The sequence below is a fragment of the Geotrypetes seraphini genome, chromosome 2 (assembly GCF_902459505.1).
Source record: "Geotrypetes seraphini chromosome 2, aGeoSer1.1, whole genome shotgun sequence".
Lineage (NCBI taxonomy): Eukaryota > Metazoa > Chordata > Amphibia > Gymnophiona > Dermophiidae > Geotrypetes > Geotrypetes seraphini.
This window is the reverse complement of record NC_047085.1, coordinates 116,880,356-116,892,361: the sequence shown is the minus strand read 5'-3', so window position 1 is coordinate 116,892,361 and position 12,006 is coordinate 116,880,356. Positions and strand designations below refer to the sequence as shown.

The 12,006-nt window shown below is 40.8% G+C and overlaps 1 protein-coding gene across 9 annotated transcripts in view; it reads right to left on the bottom strand.

Moving 5' to 3' along the window:
- Positions 1 to 12,006, bottom strand: part of TMEM68 (transmembrane protein 68) — a 51,253-nt gene that overhangs the window by 38,249 nt on the left and 998 nt on the right. For all 9 annotated transcript variants that reach the window (XM_033933644.1, XM_033933649.1, XM_033933648.1 and 6 more), the window contains exon 2: positions 3,303 to 3,700. In XM_033933644.1, coding sequence (XP_033789535.1) covers positions 3,303 to 3,627 — 325 coding nt within the window. In that variant the 5' untranslated portion in view covers positions 3,628 to 3,700. The remainder of the gene's footprint in view (positions 1 to 3,302; positions 3,701 to 12,006) is intronic.

Below are 12,006 nucleotides of genomic sequence, written 5' to 3'. Positions count from 1 at the left end.
GCTGTCCTTTTACTGCGGAAGTGTTGGGTTCTGCTTTTGTTTTTGGGATTGACAGGTATACAAAGTTTTTACATGTAGCACAAAATGTTTCCCAGTTGCACTGTTAGTAGTGCTAAACCTGCATCTCAGATAATAAAAGAAAAAGAAAAATGAGGCTATGAGGGTTGGTATTGTACTTCAAGTAGCAGGAGCAACAAGATTCTTCAACTATCACTTCATGAATGAGAACAGAAGCAAAGCAAATAACAAAAAAAGATGGTAAACTTCCTTTATGGTCCTAATATTTCACTTTTTATGCTTCCACACTGTTTACAAAAAATTACAAACAGAGGCCCTGATGCTCAAAAGCTTTCCCTGCACATTAAGACTGGTTAAAGCTAGTCTTATGTGCAAGGAAGCTCAGCCTATGATGCTCAAAAAGGGTTCTCAGAGGCTTTTTACCAATCCCAGTAGCAGCCACCAAGAACCCTATACAAATGCATTACAAGGAGCTCATTAGTATTAAAATGAGTTCTTTATGCATTGCTCTAAAGGGAATGCCCACTTTATATGGGCAAAATTTTCCATAAGGTCTGAAGCTGTTGGCAGCTGTTTGTGCGTGTGTTCTACTAGACTGGTTCAAGACATTTTTATGCAATCAAAGCTATATAATTAAGATGAAGGGAGAGCTATCACAGACCTGGCGAGCACCCTGTGGTGTTCCTCAGGGCTCACCACTCTCTCCAATCTTGTTCAATCTGTTTATGAGTTCTTTAAATTATCTTCATTTGGAGGATGAATATTGCTGCTCATATGCAGATGATATTTTCATTCTGGTGCTAATATCAATGATTAATTTATAATCAGGCTAAGATACTGGAGTGTATAGGAAAGTTGAAACAGTGGGCTTTAACATTTAAGCTAATGTTAAATGCAACCAAAATGAAAATCCTATGGTTTTCCAATCAATTGAAATTTTATACCCAAGGTTATACCACTCAATCAGAATGACAATTTAAAAGTAGAAAGGTCCTCTAAGGTATTGGGGATAATCTTAGACTCCTCGTTGTCTTTTGAGGGTCAGGTTGTTTATCTGTTTAAAAACATTCTCTTTAAATTGAGACAGTTATGATCTATTAGATAACTTATTTTCATGAACAACATTTTAGGCTGTTTCTTCAGAGTCTGATTTTGCCCCAATTAGATTATCGTAGTATTTTGTATTCAGGTACAAACTGAGGAATAGTATCCAACTATTGCAGAATAAGGCTGCTCAAATGATATTTAGACAGGGTAAGTTCACTCAAGTGTCACCTTTGTTCAAAGAGCCTCATTGGTTATCATTTCAAGCATAAATAGCATTTAAAACTAGCTTTATTGTTAAGATTTTTTTATGGACTGACCTCACCATAGGTTTTTCAACTAATACATTTCCCAATTAGATCTAATTCCAGTTGAACGTCTCATGGACTATATATAGTTGCACCTTTATTTAAAGGAATTAGACCAGGGATGGGCAACGAGGGCCGCAATCCAGTCGGGTTTTCCCCAATTAATATGCATGAGATCTATTTGCATGCACTGCCTCCATTGTATGCAAATGGATCGCATGGATATTCATTGGGGAAATCCTAAAAACCCGACTGGATTGCAGCCCTTATTGCCCACCCCTGAATTAGACTAATAAAATATCTAATAAACTCTCTCATTAGTCTATGCAAATTTGTAATGCTTTACCTCAAGTCACTGAAAAATCAATTTTCATATATTCTCTTTCAGAAAAGTCTGAAGAAACTGGAAATGGATTAGACATTGCCTCAATCCTCCAGACCAGGTCCACAACCTGATATCTTCAGGCTGTTGGTCAGATTAAAGTTCGACCAAGGCTTTAACTCCCACGGATCCATGTGCAAGCAGGGGAAGGAATCTACGCAACCGGCACTCGTTAAACAATGGGGCCAAATATCCTGTGCTCAAGCACCTGCTAAAATCAGGATGCAAGCAAGCTTCAAGGGGAATGGACCTTGAGCTCCACAATTTTCAATGCAAACTGGCCGGACAGAAACCTGGAGGGTTGTCTTGTCAGCTGCAGAACTCTTTCACACAGTCTGTGTCTTCTCCCAGAACTGCAACCTCTCCAGCACTGAAAAGCCTCAAATTTGAAGGAAACCCCCCGAAAAAGTAATATAATTTATCAGAGCAGATCAGAATTACACCTTCTCAATTCACTTCCAGAAGGAAAAACTGAAGGGGGCACTACAGTCACTAAAGAAGGAGGTGGAGCTGAAGAATGTAAATTTCATCTTTCTGCAATACAACTCACAAGTAAGGGAAATCATCTATAGTCAAGACCCCTAGAAACATTACACCAGAACCACTTTTTCTGCACTATGCCTGCTCTTAGGTTCAAAATGAGCATAGTCAGCTTTGAGCTGAGAACATAAATTTGAAACTGGATTAACGACAAGCTACTTTTTAAATTTACTGTGAAGAATGTATACTAAGAAAGCTCAATAAACAAAGAAAACAATGTCTTTGCAAAGAGATCAATCTTTTTCTCTAACTTTGTATTTTATATAATATTAACTATGTTTTAGGTCAACCCAGCCAACTTCAAAGCATTTTTTAAAGACTATAAAACTCTTGTATCTTAAAAAAACTAACAAAAAAACAAGAGCATCTACTACAAATGACAATAAGAACCTAAAAACAGTCATACTGGGTCAGCACAATGGTCCATCTAGCCCAGTCTCTTGTTTCCATCAGTGGCCAATTCAGTTCACAGTACCTGGAAGAAACCTAAATAGAAGCAACATTCCATGTTAACTAATTCAGGGTAAACAGTGGCTTCCCCTATATCTGTCTCAATAGCAGACTATGGACTTTTCCTGCAGGAATTTGTCCAAACCTTTCTTAAACTTAGCTACGCTAACTACTATAACTACCTCCTTTGGCATCTATTCTTTGAGTGAAAAAAAAATTTCCTCCTATTTGTTTTATAAATATTCCAATATAATTTCATTGAGTGTCCCTAGTTCTTATACTTTTTTAAAGTGTGAAAAATCGACTTATTATTACCCATGCTACACCACTCAGAATTCTCTAGACCTCAGTCATATCTCCCCTTAACCATTTTTTTTTTCCAAGCTGAAAAGCACCAACCTCTTTAGTCTTTCCTCATACGAGAGGAGTTCCATCTCCTTTATCATTTTGGTCACTCTTCTTTGAACCTTTTCTAATTCCACTATATCTTTTTGAGATAAGGCCACAAAAACAATGGTAAAATTGGATTTCAAAAGGGAAAAAAAATAAATTTTGCCTACCATGCCAGATTGCTGCATGTCCATCCCATAGAGTTGCCAATGTTTTCCTTGCACCATTCCATAAACTATTGGAATAAGCTTCCTTTAGTTCATTTTTCCGTTTATAAACATGAAGGAAAAGAATGGAGAGGTAAAGAAAGACAACAATTAAAAAAGGAAGTATAAAAACGATTATGAGTGGTGTGAAGACCCATATGAGGTAGTCTACATAATTCAGATAGTCCTCTAGGTTATCCAAACCTATCCACTCCTCCCAGATATCAATCAAACAAGTTAGATAGGTCATGGGTAACCATGACAAACAGGATTCATTTCTGAAGTTCATCTTCTGAACAGAGCAGAATAAAACACACTGGATCAAATTCCCTTCATGATCAAAACAGCTTTTAGTCAAGGCCCTAGAAATTAAACAGAAGAAAATTAGTTCAATGTCTACTGTTAATAAAAAGAGTATACAGTATTATCAACATGCCAGAACTCTGTTTTAACACTTTAATATAACAATCTCTGTTTAGCATTATCCAATAATGTAATAGATAATAATTATATACCCAGTCCTCCCAGTTCTCCCTCCACCCACCCACCTCCAACTTGGACAATCTTGTGAAGACCTCTACGATTTTTCTGAGTTATGTGATGCAGCTGTGTGTCTCTGTTTAGTAGTTAAAAGGGTGCTGCACTCTTAGCCTTATATAGTAATAAATCCAGCCCGGGAGTCCAAATCATGAAGACAGGCAATCAACATATTTTAAATACTTTAGCCAATTATTTCCATTATCATGTTGTGTAGTACCACCCACCAGCGAGTCTGGTAAAGATTCCTTCAATAGATTAAAATATTTTTCTTAACCAAAAGGAAAAATTCAAGCATATTTCTTGTAGGGAGTTTTGAGATATCACAGAGCATAGTCCCTCAGATCTCACCTATATGCTGTACCTTTCATTCCCTATCATATCCTAGAAGGCATACATGGTAGGACACAGCTAAAAGGCCATGACCCGGTACACCATCCTTAATGTCACACTCATGTGTGTGCCTCTCTTCAATCCCGTCCCAAGAATCCTCCTCAAAGTATACCGGTACTTAAGTCAAGCGTCTGTAACTTGGAGACTGCCTGTATATAGCACGCAAAACTGCACACAAATTTGGCAAGCTCCCAAAATGTACATGTAATTTAATTGCTTAACGAACCAATTAAAACCAATAATTTGGTGCTAACAATTATTGGCGCTAATTAGCAATAGTTGGAATATGTGCCATCTTTATAGTCACTATTCTATAAAGATATGCACGTAAAGTTTTCCGCATAGATCCAAAAAAGGAGCATGGCCATGGGAGGTTCAGGGGTGGCTCTAGAATTTGTGTGCAGTGTTACAGAATTTGGGGATCCATGTCTAATTTAGGCATGAGGAATACATCAGGTTTCAGTTCGTGTAAATACTCACACCTATAATTGGATGTGTATCCTGGTGTTAAGCACTATTCTACGGTATAAATGGCGTCCAACTTGGAGCATTGTTTATAGAATAGTGCTTAACACACATTTTTTTGTGGGTACCCAAATTGGGGCGTTATTTACAGAAGTAAGTTCCAAATCTATTTGCAATTTTGAAATGGAGCATTTTACACCTTGGGTTTAATCTCATGCAAAATATGGAAAGGAAAAGATTCCATGGGGGGAAAAGGGAAAGGAAAGGGAATGGGGACTTGTATACTGCCTTTATGTTGCTTTGACATTTAAAGCGGTGGGCATTGGAGGATTACCGTAAGTGACTTGCCCAGGATCACAAGGAGCAGCACTGGGATTTGATCTTACATCTGAGTGCAGAGGAAACAGCTCTACCAGTGGGCCACACCACCACCACGTGTGCACTTAGAATTTGTGCAAATATCACTGTAGGGTCTCTATCCAACCTTTATTACAAGCATTTTATTAACGCAAGAGAGTCTATTGTAGAAGGTATGTCCATTTGTCTGTCTATCCACATTCATTAGATGTTAATGTGAGCTACATGGCAAAGCAAGGTGATTAAAAATTCAGAAAGAGAGTGAGAGGAGCGGCAGTTGAAGTTCATGCCACTACTCTCAGAGAGGGAGGAACACCAGTAGGTTGTGCCACCACAAGAAAGAAACTGAGTGAAAGGAAAAACATCTCTGTGTAATGCTTATAATATGCATTTTCTAGCTTGTATTTCCTTCTAGGATCTTAGCTGTTTGGCAGTTATAAGTTCTTCTCTATCTAATGGATTGTGGAACTCCAATATTGATTTTGTGAATTCGTCAAAACTCTTCTGATCCTGAAAATAACATTTAAAAATGTTTAAGACGGATTAAAGTAAAGGTTAATCTATTCAGGAGACCATGGTTCAGCTCTAACATCTCTCCTGGCATTATTTTCAAGTTTATGTCCTCAGGTACCAATTTTATACTTCAAAAGGCCACTATTCAGCAGGTTGCAAAGGGGTAATTCTATAAAGAACACACTTACATTTAGGCACCAGATACATGCATAATGCATAAGCCATTAGAATACTGGCATATGCATGTATATGCCAAATATGCGCTCAAATGCTATTCTATAAATACACGTATATCTTTGATAATGAATAGTCTGTTGAGGGTAGCTGTACACATAGGCAGAGTTCAGGTAGGACACAGGCAGAGCAAAATTTATGTGCTATAAATTATCTCCGGGATTCTATATGGCACAACCAAATTTCCAAAGCTCAAATACCATAATTGGCTAAAGAGTTTAGAGACATTGATAATTAAGTGCTAACAACCAATTACTGAAGTTAGTTGGCAGTCTTAAAAAATTGCACTGCATCTTGCTGCACGCTATTTTAAAAAGCAGTGTTTAACTTCAATTGAATGTGTGTTGGGAGCATTCCAAAGTTGCATGCTTATTTACAGAAATGACCCAAATCACATCCGAGTTGGGCTTTTACCGGGCGTAAGAACAATGTTCAAAAGTTAGGCACAGGATCCATGCCAACTGTTATTCTATAAAGGATATGCTCCTTAGAGGATAACATTTAGTGCTCAAGAGTTTTTTGCTGTCATTTATTGAATTTTCTCCAATGTGTTAATCTCTAGAATGCCAGCTCTATAGCTGGGACAAGTGTTCATTATTGTTACATGCATGTATCTTACCTGTTACACTAGTAAAGTAGGTTCCTACTTTCAATAAACTCCTATCAGGCACCCAGTTATAGAGTTATCCTTAAAAAGTACAACTTTATATGAATAAGATATCCACATAAAGTTATAAACCAGCTGACAATTAATAGCCAGGAGGTTGCATACAAAGCATATTGCATAGGAATAGGCTTGTTATTACAGAGGTAGAAGCAAGATTCATCATACATATGCTTGTTACTAATGTACAGAAAGATATTTTGTTATAGAGCTGCTTCTGTGTATGTAAAGGAAAACATGTGGTTTACCTGAATGAATGTGTGTGTCTGGTTATAAGGTGGAGGAGAAGAAAGCCAAGAGGGATTCAAAAGACGAGGCAGAAGAGTGATAAACAAAAGAGGAGATCAAGATTCTGAGCTTGTTGGGGAGGATGGGATATAAAATGAACCAAACAAATAAATAAGGTGTTGCAGCATGCCTTTATAGATTTGCTAAAATCTACACCACATCTAGCACACATCCTCTATCCAATTCTCTGGTCACCCAGTCAAAGAAATTTTTGTCTGACAAGACCTACCTCTAGTGCAGGGGTCTCAAAGTCCCTCCTTGAGGGCCGCAATCCAGTCGGATTTTCAGGATTTCCCCAATGAATATGCATGAGATCTATGTGCACTGCTTTCAATGCATATTCATTGGGGAAATCCTGAAAACCTAACTGGATTGCGGCCCTCGAGGAGGGACTTTGAGATCCCTGCTCTAGTAAATCCATGTTGCCTCCAGTCCTGTAATCCACAGGATTCCAGAAACTTGACCATTCTTTGTTTTAAAAGTGTTTCCATTAATTTGCTTACCACAGAAGTCAGACTTACTGGCCTGTAATTCCCTACTTCTTCCTTATTTCCACTTTTGTGGCGAGGGACCACATCCGCCCTTCTCCAGTCTTCCTGTACGACTCCTGACTCTAGAGATGCATTGAAAAGCTCAGTCAGCAGAATGTAAATTCAGAGAAGCCAGGAACTCCCCTGAAGCCACTGCCACAATGACCGGGCGGACTGTCTCCAAGTGGAACCATGGTATTTTCAAAGTGCATTGAGATCCAGAATGGGTCTCCAGTCCTCTGATCCTTTCTTTGGCACTATGAAGTATCTGCCCAAGTCTGTTTCTTCTGCTGGAATGGGCTCTACAGCTTGAATGGCTATCAGATGTTGTACTGTTGTCAGTACTTTGCCCTCTTCCTACAGCCTTCCTGGTGAAGAGGTCATGAATAAATCATGCAAAGAATGGGCAAATTTGATCTTGAAGGATCTTGAGCACCCAGTGGTCCATTGTGATTTGCATCCAGACTTCCACATAGTCCAAAAGCCTTCCCCCTAACAGAGGGAAGAAGGTCTCTGCCCTGGTGTCATTTTTCCTTTTTGGCAACCGACACTGGATGAGAGCCGGAGGTCTGTGGTCATCGGGCACCAGCAAACGTTTGTTGAGAACCTCAATAGGCTCTCTGGTTTGCAGCTCCACCTGTGAATTGCCTACAGCAAAGTAAGCCTCAAAAATTAGATTGCTCCACTCCTCTAGGGGCCAGAATCTGCTGTCTGGTAAAGATTTTGGCTGACGATCCGCCACAAGATCTACCAAGACCTTACTAAATAACTTCTGCCCGTTGAAGAGCAGTTTACTAAGCATAGCCTTAGAAGCTGAATCTCCCACCCATTGTCTGATCCAGCCGAGATGGAATAAGTAGAAACTTTGCTCATAACTCTGATAATATCATAAAGTGCATCAGCTAATAATCTACCCTTGCCTGAATAAGTGGGGCGAGGGGGGGGGCAGGGTCGTTGTCATCATTCACTGGAAGACTCCTCCTCAACCTGGTAAGGCAGGCATGGGTCACAAACGAAGCTGTTGCTGCAGCATTAATGCCTCTGTGATCCTACAAATCCTTCAAGATTCTTGCTCGGGAGAGAGGTGCGTTTAGTCACCTGGGTTGCTAGGGAATCCACTTTCTACAGTATAAATAATAATAACTTTATTCTTTTATACTGCCATCACCAGCAATTCTAGGCGGTTTTCATGGAAGAGGACTGGACAAAAATACAATTATATAAAAAATGCAACAGTTACAGCCTTAAAAAGTCACCTAAAATCAGGTAATAAATTTATCAAACAGATTGATCTAAACTAATTTCTGAAAAGAGCAATAGGATAAGGCTTGATGGATACATTCACTTAACCAAGTTTGCAATTTACCTGCCTGAAATGCAAGAGTCCTATCCAAAAACGTTTTATAACGACAAGATTTTTATTTAGGATAGGTAAATAGGTGAAAACTTCGAGTAACCCTCATGGACCTATATAACTCAAAATGAGAGGAAAGGTAAGTTGGAGACAAATCGCTGCTGACATTATTGAGCCTTGTCATTGTCTTGGCCACCTATAAAGACCCTTCAGGAGCATCCCAATGCTCTATGACTAACACATTAATGTCAGGATGCCAGGGAAAGGATGTGGGCAGATACTTCACACCGCTCATGACAGTTCAATATTGACAGGGCACTAGATTTAATTCTCGCAAGGAGTCTGTAATGATTTCCAGTAACGCCATGGACTTAGACAAGCATTGAACAGACTGGTCATTTCCCTGTTTCAGGGCTACCACTGCCTCCTGGCTATTAGACCCTATTTGGGATCCTGCATCACTCATCAGGGAACTACATTTTGAGAAAGCAAAAGCATAGAAATAGACTCTGTCTGCACCGTCTAGATCCTCTTGAACAGGGTCTTGTTCTGAGGGGGGCGCACCCTCAGTGAGCAGATTTCCTTGTGCTACCTCCGTCGCATCTCCACGCAGCTGTGATGAAACCAGGCAGTTTAAAACAGGCCTGCCACATGAGATTCACAAAGTCAGAGGTGAATCTCTGCTTAGGTAGCTCTGGGACCCCTATGGAAGAGTCCAGTTTCCTTTTCTTGGGCTCTATGGCATCTGTGCTTTGCCAAACCTGCCTGGTTTCATCACAGCTGCGTGGAGATGCGACGGAGGTAGCACAAGGAAATCTGCTCACTGAGGGTGCGCCCCCCTCAGAACAAGACCCTGTTCAAGAGGATCTAGACGGTGCAGACAGAGTCTGTTTCTATGCTTTTGCTTTCTCAAAATGTAGTTCCCTGATGAGTGATGCAGGATCCCAAATAGGGTCTAATAGCCAGGAGGCAGTGGTAGCCCTGAAACAGGGAAATGACCAGTCTGTGGCACTAGATTTAATTCTCGCAAAGAGTCTGTAATGATTTCCAGTAACGCCATGGACTTAGACAAGCATTGAACAGACTGGTCATTTCCCTGTTTCAGGGCTACCACTGCCTCCTGGCTATTAGACCCTATTTGGGATCCTGCATCACTCATCAGGGAACTACATTTTGAGAAAGCAAAAGCATAGAAATAGACTCTGTCTGCACCGTCTAGATCCTCTTGAACAGGGTCTTGTTCTGAGGGGGGCGCACCCTCAGTGAGCAGATTTCCTTGTGCTACCTCCGTCGCATCTCCACGCAGCTGTGATGAAACCAGGCAGTTTAAAACAGGCCTGCCACATGAGATTCACAAAGTCAGAGGTGAATCTCTGCTTAGGTAGCTCTGGGACCCCTATGGAAGAGTCCAGTTTCCTTTTCTTGGGCTCTATGGCATCTGTGCTTTGCCAAACCACTACCCAGGGGTTCTAGAAGCACTTTACTCCCTGTGGCTCCCCAGACCTAGAGACATCCAAGGGGGCTAAGCCTAAGGCTCCCACTCCCTCATGTGTCCCGCAGCACATCATCGCTCCTCGGCTAGCAATCCAGAGCAAATCTACTACTACTACTTATTTCTATAGCTGGCATGATATAGGGGTATTTAGGTCTGATGAGTCCATCAATGATGTTTTTAAGTAAAAATGAAGTGTTTTAAGGCAGATGGAGGCTTTAAAAACAAAATTGGGATGGCTGCCGCAGCAGCATTTTAGCACCAAAAATGGCTAAAAACAGCCACACTACAGCACAAAAACACCTAAAAAAGGGAATTTGGGGGAAAGGAAACCCTCTGGGAAACCTCAGAAACCTTTAAAATACATTTTAAAGACCACCCCCTCCCCCCCATTCACATGCTGTGCTGTAATAGTGCCTCAGCCTGCTTCAGCTCACATGTACACCTGGGATATGGAGAAGTAATACTCCCTCAAAAATGAATGGCCAGTTCCAAAACGATGAGATCTTCGTCTGTCAGTCAGACAAGTCTCGGACCCCCATGGACCCTTGCATGAAAGGAGGAGATGGAACACACCAGTAGCCTGTGTTAGATACCATCAACTCGTGTTCGAGTCCTAGCGACTTGATGAATTAAAAAGAAATCTGTTTTGTGGTAATCTGGTAAGGTCCTCCAGCATCATCCCCACCCATCCACTCACTACAGGGCAAAAACAGCCTGCACTCAAACTCTTGATGATTAATCAGAGGGCGAGCTAGCTTCTAAGAGCGAGCTTCTTAAGAACATAAGTACTGCTATCTCTGGATCAGACATTCGGTCCATCAAGTCTGGCGATCCGCCCACGCGGAGACCCAGCCAGGTGTTCACCTGGCATAATTTTAGTCACCCATATCTCTCTATGCCTCTCGATGTGCATCTAGTTTGCATTTAAATCCTAGAACGGTGGATTCCGCAATAACCTCCTTTGGGAGGGCATTCCAGGTGTCCACCACTCGTTGCGTGAAGCAGAACTTCCTGATATTTGTCCCCCTTAGCTTCAGTCCATGTCCTCTTGTCCATGTCACATTGGACATTGCAAGTAATTTTTTTTCCTGCTTTATTCTGTCGATTCCTTTCAGTATTTTGAAAGTCTCGATCATATCCTCTCACAGTCTCCTTTTTTCAAGGGAGAACAATCCCAGTCTCTTAAGTCGTTCCTCATATTCCAAGTTCTCCATACCTTTTATTAGCTTCGTTACTTGTCTCTGCACCCTCTCCAGCAGTTTTATATCCTTCTTTAGGTTGGGAGACCAATGTTGGACACAGTATTCCAAGTGTGGTCTGACCATTGCTCTATAAAGCAGCATTATAACTTTCTCCGATCTACTCGTGATTCCTTTCTTTATCATGCCTAACATTCTATTTGCTTTCTTTGCTGCTGCCGCGCATTGTGCCAATGGCTTCAGGGTCCTATCTATCAGTACACCCAGGTCCTTTTCTTGTTCGCTCTTGCCCAGAGTTGCACCTGACATTCTACATTCGTGTTCATTGTTCTTTCTACCTAAATGCATTACTTTGCACTTTTCCACATTAAACTTCATCTGCCATTTCTCCACCCATTTCTCTAACTGGCACAAGTCACTCAGGAGTTCCTCGCTATCCTTCTGCGATCTGATTGCCCGGCATAGCTTTGTGTCGTCTGCTGACTGAACAGGTACTCAAGGCAATGGCCCGACAACTGTAGATACCTAGTCTTCTTCTTCTCCCAGGCAGAGTTGCCCCAGTAACACTGTGGACCTATGGGCACCAAAACCTCCAAAATTCAGACTAAAAACCTGAAAATAAAAAAAAAGCTTTAAATA